This window comes from Trichomycterus rosablanca, chromosome 4, assembly GCF_030014385.1.
Source record: "Trichomycterus rosablanca isolate fTriRos1 chromosome 4, fTriRos1.hap1, whole genome shotgun sequence".
NCBI classification, from domain to species: domain Eukaryota; kingdom Metazoa; phylum Chordata; class Actinopteri; order Siluriformes; family Trichomycteridae; genus Trichomycterus; species Trichomycterus rosablanca.
The window spans coordinates 5,563,650-5,589,525 of NC_085991.1; the positions used below are offsets into that span (position 1 = coordinate 5,563,650).

Sequence of the window (25,876 nt, forward strand, 5' to 3'; positions counted from 1 at the left end):
GCTTGTCATTTTCCCTCCAAAATGTCATGTGACTCGTTAGTGTTACTAGGTCTCAGGTGTGCATAGGGAGCAGGTGTGTTCAATTTAGTAGTACAGTTCTCATACTGGTCACTGAAAGTTCCAACATGGCACCTCATGGCAAAGAACTCTCTGAGGATCTTAAAAGACAAATTGTTGCGCTACATGAAGATGGCCAAGGCTACAAGAAGATTGCCAACACCCTGAAACTGAGCTGCAGCAGAGTGGCCAAGATCATCCAGCGTTTTAAAAGAGCAGGGTCCACTCAGAACAGACCTCGCGTTGGTCGTCCAAAGAAGCTGAGTGCACGTGCTCAGCGTCACATCCAACTGCTGTCTTTGAAAGATAGGCGCAGGAGTGCTGTCAGCATTGCTGCAGAGATTGAAAAGGTGGGGGGTCAGCCTGTCAGTGCTCAGACCATACGCCGCACAATACATCAAATTGGTCTGCATGGCTGTCACCCCAGAAGGAAGCCTCTTCTGAAGTCTCTACACAAGAAAGCACGCAAACAGTTTGCTGAAGACATGTCAACAAAGGACATGGATTACTGGAACCATGTCCTATGGTCTGATGAGACCAAGATTAATTTGTTTGGTTCAGATGGTCTCAAGCATGTGTGGCGGCAATCAGGTGAGGAGTACAAAGATAAGTGTGTCATGCCTACAGTCAAGCATGGTGGTGGGAATGCCATGGTCTGGGGCTGCATGAGTGCAGCAGGTGTTGGGGAGTTACATTTCATTGAGGGACACATGAACTCCAATATGTACTGTGAAATACTGAAGCAGAGCATGATCCCCTCCCTCCGGAAACTGGGTCGCAGGGCAGTGTTCCAGCATGATAATGACCCCAAACACACCTCTAAGACGACCACTGCTTTATTGAAGAGGCTGAGGGTAAAGGTGATGGACTGGCCAAGCATGTCTCCAGACCTAAACCCAACAGAACATCTTTGGGGCATCCTCAAGCGGAAGGTGGAGGAGCGCAAAGTCTCGAATATCCGCCAGCTCCGTGATGTCGTCATGGAGGAGTGGAAAAGCATTCCAGTGGCAACCTGTGAAGCTCTGGTAAACTCCATGCCCAGGAGAGTTAAGGCAGTTCTGGGAAATAATGGTGGCCACACAAAATATTGACACTTCAGGAACTTTCACTAAGGGGTGTACTCACTTTTGTTGCCGGTGGTTTAGACATTAATGGCTGTATATTGAGTTATTTTGAGGGAAGAATAAATTTACACTGTTATATAAGCTGCACACAGACTACTTTTCATTGTGTCAAAGTGTCATTTTGTCCCATGAAAAGATATACTTAAATATCTGCAGAAATGTGAGGGGTGTACTCACTTTCGTGATACACTGTAAATGTAATTTCACATCTCGATATAAAATATCTCGTTTTCTTCCCACAATGCTGTGGTTCTAATTCAAAGTGGAGAACAGCCGTTCAGGGTTATCAGGCAGCCGGACAGCTACACGGACACACGATTGGCTGTGTTTCTGTAAGAAAAGCTATAACGCCACACAAGCTCACAACAAACAGGACTAATAAACATACAGAATGGAAGCGGAGAGTCTGCTTCAACTGCAGAGCTGTAAAGATTCTTCTGTTTAAATCGGAACTAATATGAGCGCTCGTCACTCGCAGTAGCTGCGATCAGCCACCCAGGAGGGGTTGTGCCAGTCTAGCACCTCTGAACTAAACTGAGGTGAAAGACGGTGAGGAGTCAGACAGACGGATAAACACTGATACAGAAAGACGGGGTGTTACAGAGAGACGAAAGTGTGAAACTGTCGGTGCAACAAACACAAACATCCTCTTTCGGGACATGCAGACGTGCAAATGAAAACACATGTGTCAGCTGTGTGTCTGGTTTCTTCACCTGTTAAATATGCTTCAACACACACACACACACACACACGTCTGACCTGGTGCTCCACAGTCGCAGCACATGTCGTTGCCAGGCATGCGCAGCACATCCTCGATTATGGCTTTCGTCAGATCTTCCAGGCCGTCGTCTCCAGCGCTCTGCTCACCCCGAAACGCCATGTTTAACGCCTCCTCTTTACTGTTAGTCAGCACTGAGATCCAGCTGTTCACACACACACACACAGCCATTAATTAAAGGTACAAACCGAGCGCAAAAAGAAAGCTTAACTAAAAGGGAAAGGTATCGACTCTGAGTCAAATGGGGAAAAGAATCGTGACACAGAGTCGACTCAGCAGCTTGGAGAGTAGCTTGTTTGGAGCGGAGGCTGTTACAGCAGCAAATGCAGATCTACTCCATTTAAATGTCCATGATTAACATGTGCAACAGGCATGTATGTAAACATCACATATTTTTTGGACTGTATTGGCATTAGTTTTTGGAAACACACACACACACTTCTCACACGTGCTTGTACTAAGAACACAGATGGTCACACACACACACACACACACACACGCACACACACAAAGAAAGCTAAACTAAAAGGGAAAGGAATCAACTCTGAGTCAGATGGGAAAAAGAATCATGACACAGAGTCGACTCAGCAGGGTGATGCAGAAATGAGCACAAGAGTAGCTCGTTTGGAGTGGAGGCTGTTACAGCAGCAAATGCAGATCTACTCCATATTAATGTCCATGATTAAGATGTTTAAAGAGGTGTGTGTCCATGAGTAACATGTGTAACAGGCTCACTCACATTTTTTGGACTGTATTGGCATTAATTTTTGAAAACACACACACACACACACACTCTTCTCACACGTGTTTGTACTAAGAACACAGATGGTCACACACACATACACACACACACACACATAGCCATTAACACAAGGTACAAACTCAACACATAAACACACACAAAGAAAGCTAAACTAAAAGGGAAAGGAATCAACTCTGGGTCAAATGGGAAAAAGAATCATGACACAGAGTCGACTCAGCAGCTTGATGAAGAAGCAAGCACAAGAGTAGCTTGTTTGGAGCGGAGGCTGTTACAGCAGCAAATGCAGATCTACTCCATATTAATGTCCATGATTAACATGTGTAACAAACGTGTATGTAAACGTCACACAAAAACGCATTTTTTGCATCAATTCTCAGAAACACACACACACACACTTCTCACACGTGTTTGTACTAAGAACACAGATGCACACACACACACACACTTACATCACAAACTCCTGTTCATCCTCTGCCTGGAAGTGATACGTGCGATTATCTGCGGAGAGAGACGCAGAGGGGGGAGTGAATTACATTAACAGCACTTTTACTCGTTACACCGCCCTCAGCTCATGTGTAATAGACTTTACTCTGTGTGTGTGTGTGTGTGTGTGTGTGTGTGTGTGTGTGTGGACTCACGAGAGATCAGGTCGAAGCACTTCTTATCCTCGCCCGGTTTAACCTGACAGGTGAGCAGGTTCAGTCGGACCGGCTGTCTGTTGGACTGCACAGTAAAACACACATATACACACATCAGTGTTGATGTTTTTTACTCACAGAGTGATATAGGTGTTGCATAACCATTTATTATTATTTAAAAATAATTAGTTTGAATGGTTGCCGAATGAACCCTAGGGCACAATCGTAGGAGTCACGCTGCTCACAGAAACCGCATGATGTTATGTGAACCTAGCCATTGTGGGGAAACGTCAGTGCCTGGGTCCTAAGCCCAGATAATCAGGAGGGTTGCATCAAGAAGGGCATCCGATGTAAAACTGTGCCGGATGAAACGGAAGCAGCTGAAAGGAATCATTCAGTGGGTGGGTGCCACTGTGTGAGTAAATGACGATAGAGTGCGTTTTCATAAATGTAGTGTAATAAATCAATTATAGAAGGGGAATAAATTACTTCTAACAGTTTAGGGAAGGCCCTTTCCCACCCTGTGGACAAAGCAAGCTATATAAAGACATGCAAAAAGCTTGTTTTAAAGAAACTCCATTCGCCTGAACAAAGCGCTGACCTCAGCCCCACTGAACAGCTTTGTAATAAACTAGGACATCACTTGAGACTTTCCTGACCAACACCAGTGCTTTTTTAACTGAAGAGGCACAGATTCCCACAGACATACTTTAAAGTCTTGCAGCTGTTGTTGTCGCTGAAGAAATCACATAGACGTCACTCTATTTTAACACTATTTATTTTTTTAAATAGGACGTCCGACAAGCTCATGGTCAGGTGTCCAAATACTTTTAAACAGCGGTTGCCACGGCGTCCTGCGCACCACCGCTTACATTGGAAGAAATAGAAATGTCTGATCAGAATGGGCACCGCACGCCCACATGATTCCAGCTGATTTCACCGCGTGTTCGAACCCCCACTGTGCCGCCGCACTCCAAATCCTGTCTACATGAGTTACTGCACAGCAGGGGGCAGGTAAACACACACACACACACACACACACACACACACACACACACACACACACACACACCAGTATGCAAAGGTTTTACACCTATAAATATGATGTCAAGGGACACTTCCGGGATAAGAGCACTCACCGTGGCATGAGAGATGGTCAGGATTCCACCCTTGACCGAACACTTCCTCCGCTGCCACACCTTCCGGATTCTGCATTAGCAAATGAAAAAGAGCACTTTATTAGGAACACCTGTCAACAGTCATTGGGGTATTCCTCTCTACTGATGTTGACCTCTACCATACAGATACCATACAGACTTTGTGGGTATACAGTTACTGATTGTAGGCCATATGTTGCACTGTACATTATTGAATCCATTATTAAATCAGTTACATTAAAGTTTCTACAGGAATACTATTCCATCATCGAAGGAAAGTCCAGAAATGATCAAATAAGGGTGTACAGGTGGCGTAGCGGTAAAACACGTTGGCACACCAGTGCTGACATTTCGAACTCATCGATTCGAGTCTCAGCTCTGCCACCTGGCAGACTGGGCGCCTACAAGAACAACGATTGGCTGTTGTTCAAGGGGGGTGCCAGAGAGGATTCCTCATAACTCATGCTGTTACAACCTCTGCCGGCTGATTGATGTGTGCCTACTAGTGCTGGACAATAATTCGATATCGATATATATCGCGATAGAAAATGTTTCAATAACGGTGATATGATTTTTAAACAAATTCGATCAATATGCATACGTCAGTGCGTGATGACGTACGCCACAGGCACGAAGCCAGTGCTCAGCGTTACGGCTCTGATTACACTCCGCTACAACACGGTGGTTATTAGCGACTAAATGAGTTCAACAGCTGTGAGTGAACGAGCATCCACAGTTAAAAAAGAAGCAGTAGAAATAGTTGATAAGGGAGAAAAAAACTAGACCCTTTTTTCTGTAGTCTTCAAGCACAACACCTGCTGTAGCAAATTCTGCAGCAACTATAAGCACTTTTGTTCGAAAATGTTTACATACAAATAATAATCAGTCCATGTTGTGGATTAAAGTTAGTTAAGACCAGAGGTGGAAAGTAACGAATTACATTTACTCGCGTTACTGTAATTGAGTGTACTTTTTTGTTTTTTGTGTACTTATACTTTTTAAAGTAGATTTCACAGCCTGTAATTTTACTTTTACTTAAGTATGTTTTGTATTAAGAATTGTAATTCGCTACATTTTAAATAAGATCCGTTACTGAGTAAAATAAACGCTAAAGAAATCGCGTCTGGGAAACTACTGCAGTAAATTCTGCGACGGGGAGTCGAATCTTTTGTCTCGGTTCCTTTTAAAGAGCCGTATATATACATAACGACTCCCAGAAGAGTCGGTTCCTTTATTTCAGGTTAAAGAGCCGTTCAATAGATTCGAATCATTCTACGACACATCACTAGTGGTTATACAGTTTGAAAAAGTTTTATGGCACTTGAAACGACACATTACACATCCCTAAATGTTTTAGATGTTGTATCAACATGTTTCTTCTATTATATTTGAATTAAAAAACATCTATTGTGAGATTTATATCCACTCGTCCTGTTTGCATTACACAGAAGAGACCCCCCCTGCTGTTAATAAAGTAACGAAGTGAAGTTTACTCTGAGTACATTTTAAATGAGTTACCTTTTACTTTTTACTTGAGTAGATTTTTAGACTAATAACTTTACTCGTACTTAAGTAAAAATACATTAAAGTAATAGTACTTTTACTTGAGTACAATATTTTAGTACTCTTTCCACCTCTGGTTAAGACATATGTTAATATATTATATTATATATTGTCAAAGCTTATGTTTAATTGAGAATGATGTCGTGTTTTTCTCTGTATACAAATGCTGAATACAAGTAAAAGGTAAAAGCTAATTTATTATTATTTCTAAAATATTATGTAGTTGTAAAGGGTGAGATTTCATAGACGTTTGCAGGGTTCAGAGGTTCGCAGGTACAGCCTTTCAATGTTGGTGTTCTTGGCAGTTTTTCTGACATTTGTATTATTCATATCGATATCGGAATTATATCGTATCGACCGAAATTAGGAGTTATATCAAGATATAAATTTTAGCCATATCGTCCAGCCCTAGTGCCTACACAAAGACGAGGGATAATGAGGAGGAGTGTGTGACTCTCCATGTGCAAGACCGATCCTCATATGAACTCGTCTCTGGTGAAAAGATGCAGTCGGCTACTGCACACGTGTCGGAGGGGGCGTGTGTTTGTCACGACTCTCCTCAGTCAGGAGTGGAGGTCAACATCAGTAGAGAGGAAGCGTAATGCAATAGGGTAATTGGATCTGACAAGATTGGGAAAAAAGATTTCAAAAGAGATCACGAGCTCTTGAGATTTACTATCACCCAGCCGGGCAACTACACAGACATACAATTGGCTGTGTGTCTGTATAGGGCAGGATGGTGGCTGAACAGCCTTTCCTAATAACTGCTGCTGATCGATAGCACCTACACAATGATAAATTGAGGAATGATGGGTGATGATGGGGATTGGTGCGTGACTCTCAGTACGCGATACATATCTTCATAAGAACCCGTCTTGTGCAGGTGAAAAGAAGAGATCGGTACGGCACATGCACCATAAGGGACGTGTGGCAGTTGCGACCCTCTATGGTCAGAAGTGGAGGTCAGGAGCAGTAGAGGCGAATTACAATCGGGAATTGGATATGACAATATTGCTGGGAAAACATTAGGGGGAAAAAATAAATCCAAATGGGCCATTTTATTTTCTGTATTTGGGGGAGGGGTGAATGGGGTAAATAAATTGTGAATAAATGAATGCACTGTGCTCGATAACAACTAAACCAAAGCCCCCCCTAGTGGCCAGATCTGGTTTACAGCCTACTCATATTGTTAAATCATATTTGGCATTAATGATCTGAAATTATTCAGCGTGAGAAATCCACAATAACAGAAACTGGGCGAGTGCTTTCTTCACACCACTGCATATGCTGGACACAGATGTCTGAAATAAGGTTGAAATGATCAATTAGTCAATGATATGATATGTGATTATTTTTTGTGGATTTCGGTACAGTGTTGCTGGAATTAGCGGCAGGGAGACTCACCCGACGCTCTTCTTCATCAGATAGCCCTTTTTCTCACTGCCAAACTCTTTATTGCCCTGAAGCTGATGCATACTGTAGCCGCTCTGCTTGCTCTGTGAGTCCTACACACACACACACACACACACACACACACACACACACACACACACACACACACACACACACACATGACCCACAGACCTAACAGCATTCATGATATTAAACAGATTCAAGGATACGAACAGGCCTGTCACAATTTTTAACTACAGTCGACGACTGACAATTAATAGTGATTAAAAATGTATAGACACAATCTGAGCAATTAAGTGCTACGGGTCTTGCTCAGGGACCCAACAGTGGCAACCTGGCAGTGGAGCCCTGACCTCAGCCCCACTGAACAGCTTTAGAATTAACTTGAACATCAATTAAGGCTTTCTTGACCACTATCAGTGCTCGACTGACCGATCAGCCATAACATTAAAACCACCTCCTTGTTTCTACACTCACTGTCCATTTTATCAGCTCCACTTACCATATAGAGGCACTTTGTAGGTCTACAATTACTGACAGTAGTCTATCTGTTTCTCTACATACATTTTTAACCTGCTTTCACCCTGTTCTTCAATGGTCAGGACTCCCACAGGACCACCACAGAGCAGGTATTATTTAGGTAGTGGATCATTCTCAGCACTGCAGTCACGCTGACATGGTGGTGGTGTTAGTGTGTGTTGTGCTGGTATGAGTGGATCAGACACAGCAGCGCTGCTGGAGTTTTTAAACAACGTGTCCACTCACTGTCCACTCTATTAGACACTCCTACCTAGTTGGTCCACCTTGTAGATGTAAGGTCAGAGACGATCGCTCTATTGCTGCTGTTTGAGTCGGTCATCTTCTAGACCTTCATCAGTGGTCACAGGACACTGCCCACAGGGCGATGTAGACTGGATGCTTTTGGTTGGTGTATTATTCTCTGTCTAGCAGTGACAGTGAGGTGTTTAAAAACTCCAGCTGCGCTGCTGTGTCTGATCCACTCATACCAGCACAACACACTAACACACCACCACCATGTCAGTGTCAGTGCAGTGCTGAGAATGATCCACCACCCAAATAATAAAAAATAAAACAGATGGACTACAGTCAGTAATTGTAGAACTACAAAGTGCTTCTATATGGTAAGTGGAGCTGATAAAATGGACAGTGAGTTTAGAAACAAGGAGGTGGTTTTAATGTTATGGCTGATCAGGGTATAATATATAAGGCCTAAATATAAAATGCTATTTTCCTATATAGCACTTAAATCAGTGTATGATATTAAATATGTTGTATATGATATAACAGTGTGTGTTATTTTAAAAAAATCCACTCATGCTCGGAAACTGTAGAAACGTTCACAGTCGGACAACAAAACATCACTTATGTGCACTTACTCTCCTAGACTTCAGTCAGAAGGCAGTAAAATAGAGAGAGACAGAAGAGAGTCAGAAATGCTCTACAATGCAGAAGATTTGATTTAATGTGCTGAATGCAGATAAGAACACACAACATATACACCTGAAACCAGAGCACTGTGCTTAAGAAGGGACTTTAAATCAAGCCCATAAAACATCAAACACTTGGAACTACCTCGTAAAAAAAAAGCCCATATCAGACCATGTAAATCTGCAAACAACACAAAGCCGTTCGCTCTGTAGTTCTCTGCAGGCTTCAAATGTCACTTAAAACAAATCCTACTCATAAAAAGTGAACTCAGATCTTTAAAACTAAGTTCAGTCTGCATGAAGTTGAAGTCTGGACACTGAAGAAAGAGGAAAAAAAGACAAAACTGCTGAAAATCTCATAGATGAAGATGATCACCACTGAGCGAGTTTACGAGATGGCCAGAACAGAACAGGAGCTAATGAACCATGTTAAGTCCTGCAAGTGAAGTTACTTTGATCGTGTTACTTTGATAGTGACCCACATGACAACATTGAAGGCAGGCTTATGACAGGACTCTCAGTGGATATGAGACAGAGTGCATTGGAGAAAGCTGACCCATCTGTGCAGCCAACCATCACAAAGTGAGGACGGTGTAGTGACATGACATGACAGGACAATCTGGATTGCTCATATTATCCATTAAAGCAGTGTTCCCCAACCTTTTTTGCACCACAGACCGGTTCCATATAAGATATAATTTCACAGACCGGTGGGGGGATTTAAAATAGAATAACTGTACTACTCACAAATGAGCTTTTTTTTCGCTGCAACAAGATGCTGCTCCCACCTAGGGGTGATTAGAAACAATAACACCCATGAAAAAGTAGTGTTTTCATTGCTGATGTAGCGATCTCTAATTATTTATTCTTTCTGTGCAGCCCGGTAATAAATGACCCGTGGCCCAGTGGTTGGGGACCGCTGCATTAAAGTCTGTCACTAACGCACACAAAACATACATGAGGTCAAAATCCGAAGCCACTATTGGCTGGGTTTTCATCTGAAGCGGACCTATAACGATAACTTGGGGAATTCCAGCACTCCTGTACCTACCTCCTTCTGATCCAGCTGTAAGGAGGACTTAATGAGGTCTCTGAGAGCGGTCAGCTGTTTCTTCTCTTCGTCCTGGGTTTGCTTGATCTGAAATGAAAGTATCAAATTACTGCTGAGTCACGGTATAAAATTACTGCTGAGTCACGGTATCAAATTACTGCTTTCCTCGGTACAGTCCGGCAGTTTTAGGCACAACGTAAGTGAAAACAAAAGAGGGGCTGAGAGGGACACTCACGTTATAAAGGTCAGCTGCTAACTTCTCGATGTATTGCTTCATCTTGTCTGCAGTTTTTAAGCCATCCTGGAAAAAGCTTAAAAACAATTTTAAATTAAAAAAAAAGGAAATGGTCGCTTTAGTGTATATACACCGATTAGCCATAACATTAAAACCACCATTGTCCATTTTATCAGCTCCACTTACCATATAGAAGCACTTTGTAGTTCTACAATTACTGACTGTAGTCCATCTGTTTATCTACATACTTTTTAGCCTGCTTTCACTCTGTTCTTCAATGGTCAGGAGCAGGTATTATTTGGGTGGTGGATCATTCTCAGCACTGCAGTGACACTGACATGGTGGTGGTGTGTTAGTGTGTGTTGTGCTGGTATGAGCGAATCAGACACAGCAGCACTGCTGGAGGTTTTTAAACACCTCACTGTCACTGCTGGACTGAGAATAGTCCAAAAACCAAAAATATCCAGCCAACAGCGCCCCGTGGGCAGCGTCCTGTGACCACTGATGAAGGTCTAGAAGATGACCGACTCAAACAGCAGCAATAGATGAGCGATCGTCTCTGACTTTACATCTACAAGATGGACCAACTAGGTAGGATTGTCTAATAGAGTGGACAGTGAGTGGACACAGTATTTAAAAACTCCAGCAGCGCTGCTGTGTCTGATCCACTCATATCAGCACAACACACACTAACACACCACCACCATGTCAGTGTCACTGCAGTGCTGAGAATCATCCACCACCTAAATAATACCTGCTCTAGGGTGGTCCTGTGGGGGTCCTGACCATTGAAGAACAGGGTGAAAGGCGGCTAACAAAGCATGTAGAGAAACAGATGGACTACAGTCAGTAATTGTAGACCTACAAAGTGCTTCTATATGGTAAGTGGAGCTGATAAAATGGACAGTGAGTGTATAAACAAGGAGGTGGTTTTAATGTTATGCTGATCGGTGTATATATGTATGCTGCTGGGGGAAGAGCTGAACAACACAAAGCGTACTTACTTGCACTGTGCGTGATAATACTTAATGAGGTTCTGCAGGAGGTCCACTCCCTTCTTGGTCTTAATCTCGTTCACTTTGATCAGGTACTGTTCACAGAAACAAGCAAACAGACGGAACAAAGCAAGCAGTCAGAACCACACATGTGATGAAACCCCCTGTTATGAGGTATTCCTTAAATACGGTGTACGTCTCAGAGGAGCCTCAGTGGGAACAGATGATACGTAATGATCTGCTCACTCCAAACCACCTGCTGTGGAATCACAGCCACACGGAACGTGCATGAGGTAAAACAAGAAACACATATGGTATATGGCTTAAAGTATTTGGACACCCGACCATAAGCTAGAATATTTCAGCTATAATAAAAGCGGCTGTTCTGATAAGGCTTCTTACTCACTCACTTTCTTAACCGCTTATCCAGTCAGGGTCGAGGGGGGGTGCTGGAGCCTATCCCAGCTTTTCAATGGGTGCCAGGCACACAGTAACACCCTGGACAGGGCGCCATTCCATCGCAGGGCAGACACACATACACACACACCAATACCCTATAGGGCAATTCAGTGTCTACAATTAACCTGACTGCATGTTTTTGGACTGTGGGAAGAAACCCACACAGACAAGTGGAGAACATGCAAATTTCGCACAGAAAGGACCCGGACCGCCCCACGTGGGGATCGAACCCAGGACCTTTTTGCTGTGAGGCAACAGTGCTACCTACTGTACTTAGCCACCGTGGGCGGCACAGTGGCTTAGTGGGTAGCACTGTCGCATCACAGCAAGAAGGTCCTGGGTTCGATCCCCAGGGGGGATCCTTTCTGTGCAGAGTTTGCATGTTCTCCCCGTGTCTGCGTGGGTTTCCTCCGGGAGCTCCGGTTTCCCCCCACAGTCCAAAAACATGCAGCCAGGTTAATTGAAGACACTGAATTGCCCTATAAGTGAATGGGTGTGTATGTGTGTGTGTGTGTGTGTCTTCCCTGTGATAGACTGGCGTCCCGTCCTGGGTGTTACTGTGTGCCTTGCGCCCATTGAAAAGCTGGGATAGGCTCCAGCACCCCCCGCGACCCTAACTGGATAAGCGGATAAGAAAATGAATGAATGTCTGTGGGAGTTTGTGCCCATTCAGTAAATCTGACAGGGTTTGTATGGCTGGGCCTCAATTGACGTTCCGGTTCATTCCAAAGCTGTACAGTGTGGCTGAGGTCAGGGCTCTGTGCAGGACACTCAGCTTTGTACACAGGGGTACAGTCATGCTGGAACAGGACAGGGCCTTCCCTAAACTGTTTCTGCAAGGTTAAAAGAATATCACTTTATTTCCTTTATATACCTGATTTATTACACCCGTTTGCAATTGTGTCTTATACACACAAACTCAAACATTAGAACAGGTGTCCCAATACTTTTGACCACACAGCGTGTTTGAACATCTGCGACATGCTCACCTCACACATCTGCAGCTGGAAGATCCTGCGTTCCTTCTCCATCTCCTCTGCGATCTCGGCCCCGGTGATCTCGGTGCGGATCATCCCGTGCTGCTTCGCGTGCTCTCGCTTCTCCTTCTCGATTTTCGTACTGTGCAAACACATCCACACGGGATCAAAACACATATCGTCTGAGTTCTGACTGTCTGTGGTCGTTTACAGCATCGTATAAAGCGGATATTGATTACTGAGTTTTCATTACTGTGGATTGCTTTGCATCTAGAGGGCAGAACGTGGTGAAACACTAGTAATAGTAATAAAAACATAAAACTACTTACAACTTCGCTTCGTAGTCCTTCCAGGCTTTGTCGAAGGGCTTTTTGAGATCCTGTGAACGACAAATATGATGTAAATCTAATTAAAATCTAAGCAAATTGTACCTGGTAGTAAACTGTACATTATTTAGAAAAAAACACATTATTTACTTTAACGATAAAGTGACGTTTGGCCATTTGTAATACCATAAAAAAATTTACAACGCACACTAACACTAACCATGTCGGTGTCACTGCAGTGCTGAGAATGATCCACCACCTAAATAATACCTGCTCTGTGGTGGTCCTGTGGGGGTCCTGACTATTGAAGAACAGGGTAAAAGAAGCACCATATAGGGTGCTTCTATATGGTAAGTTGAGCTGATAAAATGGACAGAGTGTAGAAACAGGGAGGTGGTCATAATGTTATGCCTGATCAAACATTATAATACAAGCATTTATCACAAATACTACTTATGCTCATACACATGCACCAAACAACTCCCCACTACATGGTGATCAAATATCTAATGCCAGAGCTTAATAACAAAAAATAAACTCCAAAAATGTCATCCATGCATGATACACAACAATCCAAAAAGCATCATGTGATTTTACTTAATGCTTTGCTTAATGCTTTGCCCCCATAAATGCTTGATGAGGTTCAGGTCAATAGACTGTGGAGGAAAGTCCACAACAGTCAGCACTACTTAATATTCTTTGGTGATCGATATGTTACTGAAAAACATGTGAGCTGTGTTTCTGGTTGTTAGCCTGCTGCAGTATGAATCCTTTTTATGTATTTTTTAATAATTAAAAAAAAAAAAAGTTACTTCTTATTTGTCAAGGTGATGATTCTGTGAGAAAGTCTCCGAGAAAGGCCAACTACATCCAGACTTAAATATTCCTGCCATCACTGTTGTTTTGACATAGTGGTAACTGTCTCATGTTCTTTTCCCAAATAAAGCTTTATCTTACAGCCATAAGTCGTGGATTCATTACGAAACAGGATTTTACTGAAAAATCTACTGAATCTACTGAAATATGTTTCTCTTAATCCAGGCCTAGAGTTTTGCCTTGTTTGCTTTGTAGAGATTTTAATATAACACTGAACTTATAAGGCAGATTATTTAGACGCACTACTTAGACAGCGATCACGTCACCCCAGATTTAGCTTACTAAGCTAACACGTTTAGCCTCAGGTCATTCAAACCAATGGCTGAGGCGACACAACTCGCTAGCATGCCAGCTAACGTCTCCCTCTGTGTACCAAAAACACTTAAATTGTCACTAACGAGGGCCGCTAAGGAGTTGGGGTTTCGAATACATCGTATCGAATCTCAGCTCTGCCTTTCCGACTAGGCTGGGCGGCAGCATGAACAACGATTGGCTGTTGTTAGAGGGTAAGAAAGTCGGATCATAGGTCCTCATAACTGGTGCGACTGCGGCCCCTGCTGGCTGACTGATGGCCCCTGCACAGGGCTGAGGAATAATGCTGATGGGGGTGTGGCCTCCGTACACAGTGCCCGTCAAGTGTATGAACTCGACTCGTGCAGGTGAAAAATGCAGTCTGTACTGACTGTACGTGCCGGAGGGGGAGCGTATGTCAGTTGAGAGGCGTCCTCAGTCAGCGGTGAAGGGTCGAATCAGTATAGAGGACGCAATCAGGGTAACTGGACACGACTAGATTAGGGGAGAAAATTGGGGGGAAAAAGTGGGAAAAATTGTCACTAACGAGCCCAAATTTACAAATAAATGACACTTGTATAATTATACATTTATACATATAAAAAATCAATGAGAATTTATTTACATTTAAAAAGAACTCCGGTCATTGCTCCACATTCATCCACTATATTTGTAATTATTATCGGTGTGAATCAGATGGCGCTAAATCCAGACTATAAGCGTCTCTCAGTCTCTCAGATACGACCGATTACTACTCAGTGCAGAAACTTCTTACAAAAGATCCCTCGTATATAAGTATAAAAACCAGCATAAGAAGAAGAGAATGGAAACTGACTGGTTAAAGAGTTCTCCGTTAGCTAGCAAGCAGGAAACTAAACAAATATCATGACAGATATGCTCGGCGTAGGGCTGGGTTCTGTCCTGAGCTCAGGGCATCCCACAGGGACTGTACTTCCTACTTTCAGGAGCCATATCCGGTGCTTTTCTGCTGGCTCATACACTAAAGGGCAAGAAGAAAGAGCAAACGGACAGAAAATGAAAGCGTGAGAAAGAGGAGAGGTCAGATGTAAAACCACTTGGGCTACACGGCACGGCAGGAGAATAGAAGGATCATCACTTCCTTTCTGAAATTCAGCTGATGCTGCAGGATGCTTTTGCCAGCTAAGCGTAACGCGAAAGCAAACAGCCGTTTCAAAGGCACTTAGAGGCTGGAATCAAATAACAGCTTCGTGTTTAGCATCATAACTGCAACAGCGTTACATTATTTAGTTTTAGGACTGACCATTGGTCACACAGACATCAGCATAAAGTGACCTAGACCTGTGTTGAAATATGTGAATTTAATGATTAGAAGGGGTGTCCCAATACTTACCTTTTCTTCCATATTAAACAGTAGCTAATATAAACAGTTAGCAATGAACTACTTGATTTGCTGTTAGAGACTGTGTAGGAGAGTATAAGAGTGTTTCTGTCAGTGGGTGGGATATATTACACAGCAAGTGAACATTTTATCCTCAAAGTTGATGTTAGAAGCAGGAAAAATGACCAAGCGTGAGGATTTGAGCGAGTCTGACAAGGGCCAAATTGTGATGGCTAGACGACGGGTCAGAGCATCTCCAAAACTGCAGCTCTTCTGGGGTGTTCCCGGTCTGCAGTGGTCAGTATCTATCAAAAGTGGTCCAAGGTTGGAACAGTGGTAAACCGGCGACAGGGTCATGGGCGGCCAAGGCTCAATGATGCACGTAGGGAGCGAAGGCTGGCCCGTGTGGTCCGATCCAACAGATGAGCTACTGTAGCTCAGATTGCTGAAGAAGTTAATGCTGGTTCTGATAGAAAGGTGTCAGGATACACAGTGCATCACAGTTTGTTGCGTATGGGGCTGCATAGCTGCAGACCAGTCAGGGTGCCCATGCTGAGTGAGCGTCGGAACTGGACCACGGAGCAATGGAAGAAGGCGGCCTGGTCTGCTGAATCACGTTTTCTTTTACATCACTTGGAAGGCCGGGTGCATGTGTGTCGCTTACCTGGGGAGCACATGGCACCAGGATGCACTATGGAAAGGCGAAGGCAGTGTGATGCTTTGGGCAAAGTTCTGCTGGGAAACCTTGGGTCCTGCCATCCATGTGGACGTTACTTTGATACGTCCCACCTACCTAAGCATTGTTGCAAACCATGTTCACCCTTTGATGGAAACGCTATTCCCTGATAACTGTGGCCTCTTTCAGCGGGATGATGCGCCCTGCCACAAAGCAAAAATGCTTCAGGAACGGTTTGAGGAGCACAACAACGAGTTTGAGGTGTTGACTTGGCCTCCAGATTCCTCAGATCTCAATCCAATCGAGCGTCTGTTGGATGTGCTGGACAAACAGGTCCCATCCATGGAGGCCCCACCTCACAACTTACAGGAGTTAAAGGATCTGCTGCTAACAACTTGGTGCCAGATACCACAGCACACATTCAGGGGTCTAGTGGAGTCCATGCCTCGACGGGTCAGGGCTGTTTTGGCAGCAAAAGGGGGACCAACACAATGTTAGAAATGTGGTCATAATGTTATGCCTGATCTTTGTATATTATCACATTTACTCGTAGATATAGGTAAAGAAATGTTACTAGACTTATTTTAGTATCTTCCTGGACATTAAAAAAGGGATCAAAACAGATCATTAAATTGTTTTTATTAACTTATTTATGGTAAAAAAAAAAAAAGTAATTTAATACTGTAGCACAATCCCCAAACTTCTCATTAGCGATCATGATTAAGTATAACTAAGATTTCTCTGTGGTCATCACACTATTTACAATCTCATTCAGCTAGATTCCTCTACTCTACTCTATCCCGGCACTCGAACACCAGCACGCAGCTACACAGTTTACCACCGGCTCTAGCACCCATTAGTTTTGTTAAGGCCCGACGTGGAGCGCTCTCTAATTCAACCTCCGAGAGATTTACAGCGCAACTCCGTCTCACCAAAGCACTCGGGATGGTGCCGTAAATCAGCGCCTTCTTTAAAGAGACTCCTTTCCAATTAGGGAAGCAGGAAACTCACCCCTTTCACTCCTTTGAGGTCGCCTTTCAGCAGAGAGTCCAGGGTGAAGATGACGTTGTGGCTCAGGCTCTGGAGCTGTGAATGGATGAAAGAAAGAGTTCAGTGTTACACAAATACAGAGTCTAAAGATCCGAAAGTTTATTTCAGGCCATTTCTGCTTATTATTTAGTTCGATCAGTGTGTTTTTGTGAGACTTGACTGTTTATTCAGGTGATTTCTGTATGAAACATCGATAGATAAAATGTCACCAGGGCTGCATTTTTTTTTCCTTTGAATGTTTCATTTTGCAAATTACAAATTGGTAGGGATATAACGATGCACCACAAGACAGTTAAAAATCAAATCATATGTGTAACGGTTCAAATCGGTTTAATGTATAATGAATCGATATTCACTTTAAACAGCAGAGGGCACTGGCGCTATTCACCTCGCCTGGTTGACGTCACTACAGGGTTGCCAGGTTCGGAATTTTCCAGTCAAATGTATTTATGTGAGTATACTTTCTTTATTTGTATAACTCATTTATTTATTTAATGTGGGATTTATTTAATTTCAGTTTTTTTTACACAAAAAGGGAAATGTGCAGCATTGTTTTGCATAGTTTGTACCTACCTCAAAAATAAAAGGGCATTCATTATTTAGAAAAATAAAAGATAATCACAAATACAGCATTTCATTTTTTATTTTTTTTAAGAAAAATATTAAAAGAAAACTTTCTTATAATTCGTCTTTAATTTAATTTTGTTTAAAAAAATCGGGAAAAAATTGTATCGTGAACCCAGTATCATGAATCGCATCACATCGTGTGTAGAGTGTATCGTTACATCCCTACAAATTGGGTCAATAATGAAAAAGTGGAGAACGTTCAATCAATAAAATCAAACAAACTAATCAGCAGACTTCATTATCCTAGCTGGACTGTTCTGATAATTAATCTTAGGGTACGTTCACACTAGCTGCCTTTTTATTAACTGCCAACGACCTCAATACTTATAACGTAATTAAAAGAGGACGTGCGGAATGTAACCTACCATTTACGTTTTCAGCATTTAGCAGACGCCTTTAACCAAAGCGAGTTACAGAAAAATTGTCTAAGAGTTGAGGGTTAAAGGCTATGCTCAGGGGCTCAACAGTGACAACCTGGCAGTGATGGGGTTTGAACCAGCCACCTTCTGCTTACTGGTCCAGTACCTTAACCGCTAGGCTACAACTGCCCTTGATCATCATGCCACATGAGCTCACAAACATATATCCAATTTAAATTAAGAGCTGAAGGTGGTTGCATGGACTGCCTTATCTCTCGATTTAGGATGTTTGACCTTTTAAGTCCATCAGAAGAGATCCCATAACCTTGGGACAGTTAAAGATAATTTGCAGCGAGGAACAGGTCAGAACATAAACCCTCTGCTGCATAACAAGTCTTTATTTACTATTTTATTTATACACTTTTTCTCTTTTTCTCCCTATTTTAGCATTGCTAATCAGTCTTCCACTGCTGGGGACCCCAATCATGTCTGAGGGGGTATATTTGCCTGACACACGCACCCTCAGACACATGCGCACTACAACCCCCCCCTTCTTATTCATCCATACTTCGAATTATTCGCATGTGAGGTCGGTCTTGCGCACGGAGAGTCACACATTGATCCTGAACATCTGTACAGGTGCCTTGGGCTACTTACCCTTTTTACAGTACAATTAAATTCTTCATCCACATATCAGATTGGAGGGCTAGCCATTGTACTGCATACTTGAAGCTGAAAGGGCCCAACAGTGGCTGCATGGCAGAGCCAGGATTCAAACCCCCAACCTTCCAGTTGGTAACCCACAGCTCTACCCACTGGGCTACCACTGTCCCAATCAAAGTCTGGACTATAAGGTAACGTTGCACTTTTTGGAAGACGTAGGTCCCGCTACATCTGCCTGCCTCAGCGCTCGATATCAACGCCTGCAATCAAACAGCTTTGGTAGTGTGATGGTGCGAGGCGCGGCCATTCTCAATCGTTTGATCAGCTGAGCCGTAAAGAGCCACACTACCTTGTCACAGGTTAGGAAACCCGACCACCCCACAGTAACAGTCTTCTATTTCCTCAGCATGTCACTCTTTAGCTCTTTAAAACACAGCATGGTTGTAGTACAGAGACATGGTGACTGGGTTTTAATCTAGCATGATGTACTTCTGCTATTTCAAACACGTCAGACTTCTCACCAGGTTTTTGAGCAGCGCTGCCAGTTCTTTAACCAGGCTGGAGAATTTGATGAAGGCCGCCCCCAAATCCGAGCTGTCCCGGCTCATAAAGTTACTGCCAAACTTGTCCAGCGCCTGTCCGTAGTTCTCCTCGTTCTGCACATGCTCTGTGGGGAAACAGACACACAGACATGAAAGCAATAAAACATTTTCAGTTCTGATTATTAAAAGTGAAAGTAAAACCTGTGACCTTCTTCCAAATCTGTGATTGCAAATGCTTAGTGTCTGTTTTAAGTGTGAAAAAAATTACTTTTCCCCCCCATACTTACGACACAAATCACTCTAAACAAGAAGAATGAGCCATCAATCCACTTATCAAATTAATTTACTTTAAGGGCACTTTGTTTTTAAGTTAATTTACCCCGCACATGATTTAAAAAGCTCAAGTTTAGCAATAATATTTTGTCGTGAAAACTTAGTGGTTTAAAAAATCCAATTTGTAATATTAGTGTTACTCTGAGTTCCTCAAAATGTTATATAATAATATTTTTATTTTTATTTTTTGCTATTTAAAATAATAACAAGATAAACAATTATAACAATAATAACAATATAAGTAAAATAATATTAATAATAATAAGCAATTCCTTAAATTTCTGAAGAAAAAAATTAATAGCAAGATAATAATAAGAAGAATAGAATAATAATAATAATAATAACAATATAATATTAAGAAAATAATAATAAAAAGAAAATAATAATAATAACAACAATATAATAATAAAAAATTATAATAATTATAACAATATAATAATAAGAAAATGAAAATAATAATAATAACAACAATATAATAATAATAATAGTAATACCAACAACATAATAATAATAATAAGAAAATAACAATAAATACAATAATAATAACAATATATTAAGAAAATAATAAAAAGCAAATAATAAGAAAAAATTCCTTTTATTTCTAAAGAAAAAATAAACAATAACAATATAATAATAATAATAATAGTAATACCAACACTATAATAATAATAACAATATATTAATGTTAAAAAGAAAAATAAGAATAATAACAATAACAATATAATAATAAAATAAAAATAATACTAATTAGGGCTGTCGCGGTGAAAGAATTTCCCTTGCGATATTCAGACTGTCTCAATATCGCGGTATGCGGTGATATCGCCATTTTTTTGTTTTTGAAAATTACTTAATTGATCTGGATTTTAGAGCTATATAAACAAGCTTTATTGTTGGGCTATGATTCGGTATATTATTGCTTTATAATGACAAAGATGAGACAGCTTTAAGACCAATGAAATGCGTGTTTATTGTTAAATACAGAACAGAGCAGGGATGCGCGTCTTTTCTCTATTAAAAAAAGGTTTAAATTAAGCTTCTAGCCTAGGCTAGATATACACTGTGAAACGAAAAAAAAGTGTTTAGGCTAAATATTTTAAATGCACATCTAATCAAAATATGATAAAAAAAAAAATAGAATAAAGAATAAAGTCTGTAAGAGTTTAAACCTGCGTTATCATGCGTGCTAGAAGAACCAACATGTTCACCTGATGTGGTTTGAGAGGATCTGAGTGGGGTAGCGATGTTCCCGGCGGCACTAAAACTCTCTCTGATGGTGTGCTCGTTACACTAATACACACGTGTATTGTACTTACATGCGACTTTACACAGCAGAGGAAATCTAGCCTGGTTATTAATGCGCCACTATTAACCATCTATTTAGTAGGTGTAATTATCATAACAATATATACTACATTTTAAGTTATTATTCGTTTCAATACATTTTTATTCAATGAAAAAATACATTTAAATCATTCCAGCAAGAGAATATTTGCAGGCTGCAATGCCATATTAACTGTCATTAAGTGTTTTAGTACACCAAGGCTTTTTGAATATAGTCTAAATTACAAGTATTTATTGAGTGTGAACTCAATTTGATCATTAATAAACTTGCCTATAATTAATGTTGCGATTATTTACATTTTAAAACACAAAGCCTGACACTCGGCAGCAACGGATGGAAACAGTTGTTGGGAAAATGTCGCTCTTAGCTCATTTTCATTATGAATTTATTTAACATTTATTACACCCGAATGTAAGAGTATAAAACAAGATGGACCCTGCACCAATAAAAAAATAAAAATAAAAAAAAGAGAAGGAAGAAAGAAAAAACGTGAATATCGCGGTGATGCGGTTGGCTGGTCTATACCGCGATATTTCAAAATTGCGGTTAGCGCGACAGCCCTAATACTAATAACAACAATAATATACTACTTCTAATAATAATAACTAAATAAAAAAGAAATATTTGCAAGAAAAATGAAGCTAATTAGACCACAGACATCATTGTGTGTAACATACAAATTAAAAACTGCCTCTGACTTCACTCCTAAGAATCAATATGGCAAGATTCATTAGTAAATGGGAAACTTCACTTGTAAATAATTTGAGGGGGAAAAAACGATAACAAAAAAAAATTATAACAAAATAATAAATAATAATATATTTAATGTTTTTTTGTATTAGATCTTAATAAAAAAAAAAACATAATCACACGACCGCTAGTTAAAGCTCATAGAAACATCCTGGCACAATCCCTCCATTGTTTACATTCACTGAGCATGTATTGTTTTAGCCTTTCCCTTAAGGCCAACCACAGAAAGGGCGAATTTCGACCTTGCCCCACTAAGCACCCAGCTGGGCGGAGAAACCGCGAGAGTGAGAAACGCAGCTGTACAGTAATCCGTCTCCAGCACAAAGCATTCTGGGATTCCGGGCTAATCCTCAGCCTGCGACGGCTTCCTGTACGAGCGGCGGCTCACGGGAAACCTAATAAAGCAGCAGAGCGCAGACGCAGACATTCAACCACAGCGCAGGCCACCAGGGAACAGAGGGAAGATTGAGAGAGCAGATGGACAGAAAGGACTCGTATAAAGAGTATATATACACATATGCAGGAAAAGGTCAGCTGAGTGAAGCAGGACATGATCAGCGGGAGGGAAACACTCGGTGTGGAACACCAGGCTTTTCAGGGAGTGATCCTCGCTGCTTGGTGTAAGCCCAGCCCTTGGCAAAACCACATGATTAGATCATTTTGTCATGTGCAAAGGGACAGACAGCCAAGCTTGTATAACCAGAGCACATCGTTTCCCAAAAACAGCCAGTAGAGGGCCGATCAGTGTCCAAAAAAACAGCTAAAATAAAAAAAGTTTTACATGATTTAGGACTGTTACGGTTGAGATTTTAAGTTTATTTACATTTGTAAGTGACATGTATGCCTGATTTTTTACAAGGGTTCCTTTTTTCTATTCTTTTCAGGGTACAAATATACATAAAGCAGCTCGGATTATTAATCTGGTTGTGCAGGCCCTCAGATGGTGCAGTGGTCTACTGTTTTAAACCCTGTTTTAATCTGCATTTTACTTACCGTTGCAACTTTTTTGGAATCAGGTTTATATTACATCTGCATTACTCACTACGGTTCCAAACTTGGAACTGACATTTGTGTTGTAGCCAAACCACAAGCGATTGGCTTCCAGTGTGTGCCCGGAGAAGCCAGATTCTGGCAGACTGAGTCCTGTTTCCAAAAAGCAGACTTTCGAACCGCCAGTGGAAGCAGCAGTGGAAGATTTGTTTGTTTCATGGATTCATGAATAAAGCTCAGAAACATTTTTTTTTGCATTTTCCTCCCAATCTAGTCGTAATTATCCGATTGCATTACACTTCCTCTCTACTGATTTTCACCTCCACTCCTGACTGAGCCGACTGCATCTTTTCACCTGCACGAGGCGAGTTCATTTGCAGATCAGCTTTGTGTACGGAGAGCCACACCCCAATCAACGCACTCTTTCCCCGTCCCTGTGCAGGTGCTGTAAATCAGCCAGCAGAGGTCGTAATTGCACCAGTTATGAGGTTTCAGCTCCGGCTTACCCACCCTGTATAAACAACAGCCAATCATTGTTCATGTAGCCGCCCAGCCCAGCCGGATGGCAGAGCCGAGTTTTAAACCGCCGAGTTCGAAATCCCAGCTCCGGTGTGCTAGCACGGTTTACCACTGCGCCACCTGAGCGGCTATTCAGAAACATTTATGACGCTCCAGGTTTCAGTGGCGCTCAGGATTTAAAAAGCTAGTAGAGCAGTACACCATGCTACCATTGTGCCAACAGTACAGTTTGCTGTTTTGGGAGACCTCTTGACTACACAGCACGTGAGCCAGTTGTGGTGGTATTTCAGAAGGTATTTTAGAAATAAAATTCAAGTCGAGGCGCCCATGTGGCACAGCGGGATATTAGCACACTAGCACAGGTTTTTGGTTAGCAGACCGAGGCGCCTGTGCAGAAGCACAGGCATAAAGGAAGGGGCCCACTAGGACTGTGCATACATCAGAGGGCATGTGAGCAGCAATATACCCTCTTCGAACGCAATTAGGGATTCACAGCAGAGAAAGACAAGTTGACTATGCTAAATCAGGAGAAAAAGGGAGAAAATGCATCAATAAATAGAAAAAAAACCCTGCTCTAGAGTACGAGACACTTCACACTAAACGCAGTGATGAGTGTGATGAACTGAGAGCTCACCGCTACGACTTTATTGGACGAGACGGCGGAAACAAAAACACAGTCACAGGCTGGAATGAAGACGCTGAATTTATGTGCTGACTGTCAATGCAGCACTGAGGGGTCAAAAGCTAATGGCGGTGTGAGGAACACTGAGGTCAGTGCAGGGTCAGCGCATCAATCTGGAGGAACGGAGTGTTACTGCTGATAAAGTGGACGTGTATACACACCACTGCATTAAATCAGTATAAACTATTATCAGAGCAAACACTAAAGCAAAACAATGAAGGTTTAGAAGTTAAAGTTGAGTTTATTGTGTGTTTGTTTGAGGGAGGGGTGGGGAGGGGTGAGGGGTTTGTTAACACTTATGTCCCTTTTAGGAGACCCTGTTTGACCAGAGGTTTGTGGACAACCAACAGCAAAACATTATATCAAAAATCACTACGAATAAACAGCTGATTCCTTTTTGCTGCTCAGGAAAGGCTTTCCACTAGATTTTGGAACAGGACTGCAGGATTTCAGGTCTATTTGGCCTTTATATTGAGCACTAAGGCTGGTCAGTAAAGCATCACATGCAGTATCATAGCCTCTCAGTTCCGCTTCTCATCTGTAACAGCTGTTAGTTGAGGCAGGTGCATATTAGCATGATGAAGCTAAGCTAAAGAATATGTACAGAGGGAAATTAGCTACAGCTAACAGGTTTGATAAAAGGCTAAAGCTAGACGTCCTAAATGAACTAAGATAGGCTATGTAGTGCACTCATTCACTTGCTTACCCACTACCCATTCACTCACTAACTCACTCACTTACCCACTCACTAACTCACTTAATTTACCGCTCACTTACTTACTCACTCCCTAACTTACTCGCTCACCCATTGCTCACACACTCACTAACTCACTCATCCGCTCACTTCCTCGCTCATTCACTTGGTCATTCACTCACTAACTTACCCGCTCACTCACTCGCTTACTCACTCATCTGCTCACTTCCTCGCTCATTCACTTAGTCACTCACTCACTCCTTAACTTACCCGCTTACTCACTGGCTTACTCACTCACTCACCCACTACTCATTTGCTCACTAACTCACTCACAACTCATTCACTCACTCCTTAACTTACTGCACTTACTCACTCCCTAACTTACCTGCTCACTCACTCATTCACTCGCTCACCCACTCGATTGCTCACACACTCACTAACTCACTCATCCGCTCACTTCCTCGCTCATTCACTTGGTCATTCACTCACTAACTTACCCGCTCACTCACTCGCTTACTCACTCACCCACTCGCTAACTCACTCATCTGCTCACTTCCTCGCTCATTCACTTAGTCACTTACTCACTCCTTAACTTAACCGCTCACTAACTCACTCACTAACTCATTCACTCACCCGCTCTCTCACCCACTCACTTACTAACTCACTCTTTGCCTAATCACTTGCTAACTCACCCACTCAATTACCAATTCATTTCCTCACTCAGCTGTAAGTTGAGGTGGATGCATATTAGCATGAGAAAGCTAAGCTAAAGAATATGTACAGAGGGAAATTAGCCAGTTTGCTAAGTCGCTACAGCTAAAAGGTTGGATAAAAGGCTAAAGCTAGACGTCCTAAATGAACTAAGATAAGCTATGTAGTGCACTAGAAATGTCTAGGGGCCATGTCTAGGGCACTAGGATTGCACACTGATTTAAACTTGTGTTAAACTAAAATGTTGTAATGTTATTTTTGAATAAATTATTGGAAGTTAAGGTGGCGCTCTCTTACCTTGGCCAGAGTTGTAAATCGCTTTGACAGACTTCTTCACTTTCTGCAAAGCTGTGCGGTCCTGGTCCAGCGCCTGGTCAGAAGAGAAGAGAAAAGAAATAAAAATAAAAATAAATAAATATAAAAATAC

At 42.0% G+C, this 25,876-nt stretch overlaps 1 protein-coding gene across 1 annotated transcript in view; it reads right to left on the reverse strand.

Moving 5' to 3' along the window:
• The window catches only part of asap1a (ArfGAP with SH3 domain, ankyrin repeat and PH domain 1a), an 80,205-nt gene that overhangs the window by 17,312 nt on the left and 37,017 nt on the right, over nt 1-25,876 (reverse strand). Inside the window, exons 3-15 of the mRNA XM_062993867.1 lie at nt 25,747-25,819; nt 19,408-19,553; nt 17,199-17,273; nt 12,988-13,037; nt 12,671-12,800; nt 11,232-11,317; nt 10,228-10,303; nt 9,993-10,079; nt 7,485-7,585; nt 4,500-4,569; nt 3,361-3,445; nt 3,172-3,220; nt 1,941-2,104 (exon numbers count right to left, since the gene is read on the reverse strand). Of these exons, the coding sequence (XP_062849937.1) occupies nt 1,941-2,104; nt 3,172-3,220; nt 3,361-3,445; nt 4,500-4,569; nt 7,485-7,585; nt 9,993-10,079; nt 10,228-10,303; nt 11,232-11,317; nt 12,671-12,800; nt 12,988-13,037; nt 17,199-17,273; nt 19,408-19,553; nt 25,747-25,819 (1,192 nt within the window). The remainder of the gene's footprint in view (nt 1-1,940; nt 2,105-3,171; nt 3,221-3,360; nt 3,446-4,499; nt 4,570-7,484; nt 7,586-9,992; nt 10,080-10,227; nt 10,304-11,231; nt 11,318-12,670; nt 12,801-12,987; nt 13,038-17,198; nt 17,274-19,407; nt 19,554-25,746; nt 25,820-25,876) is intronic.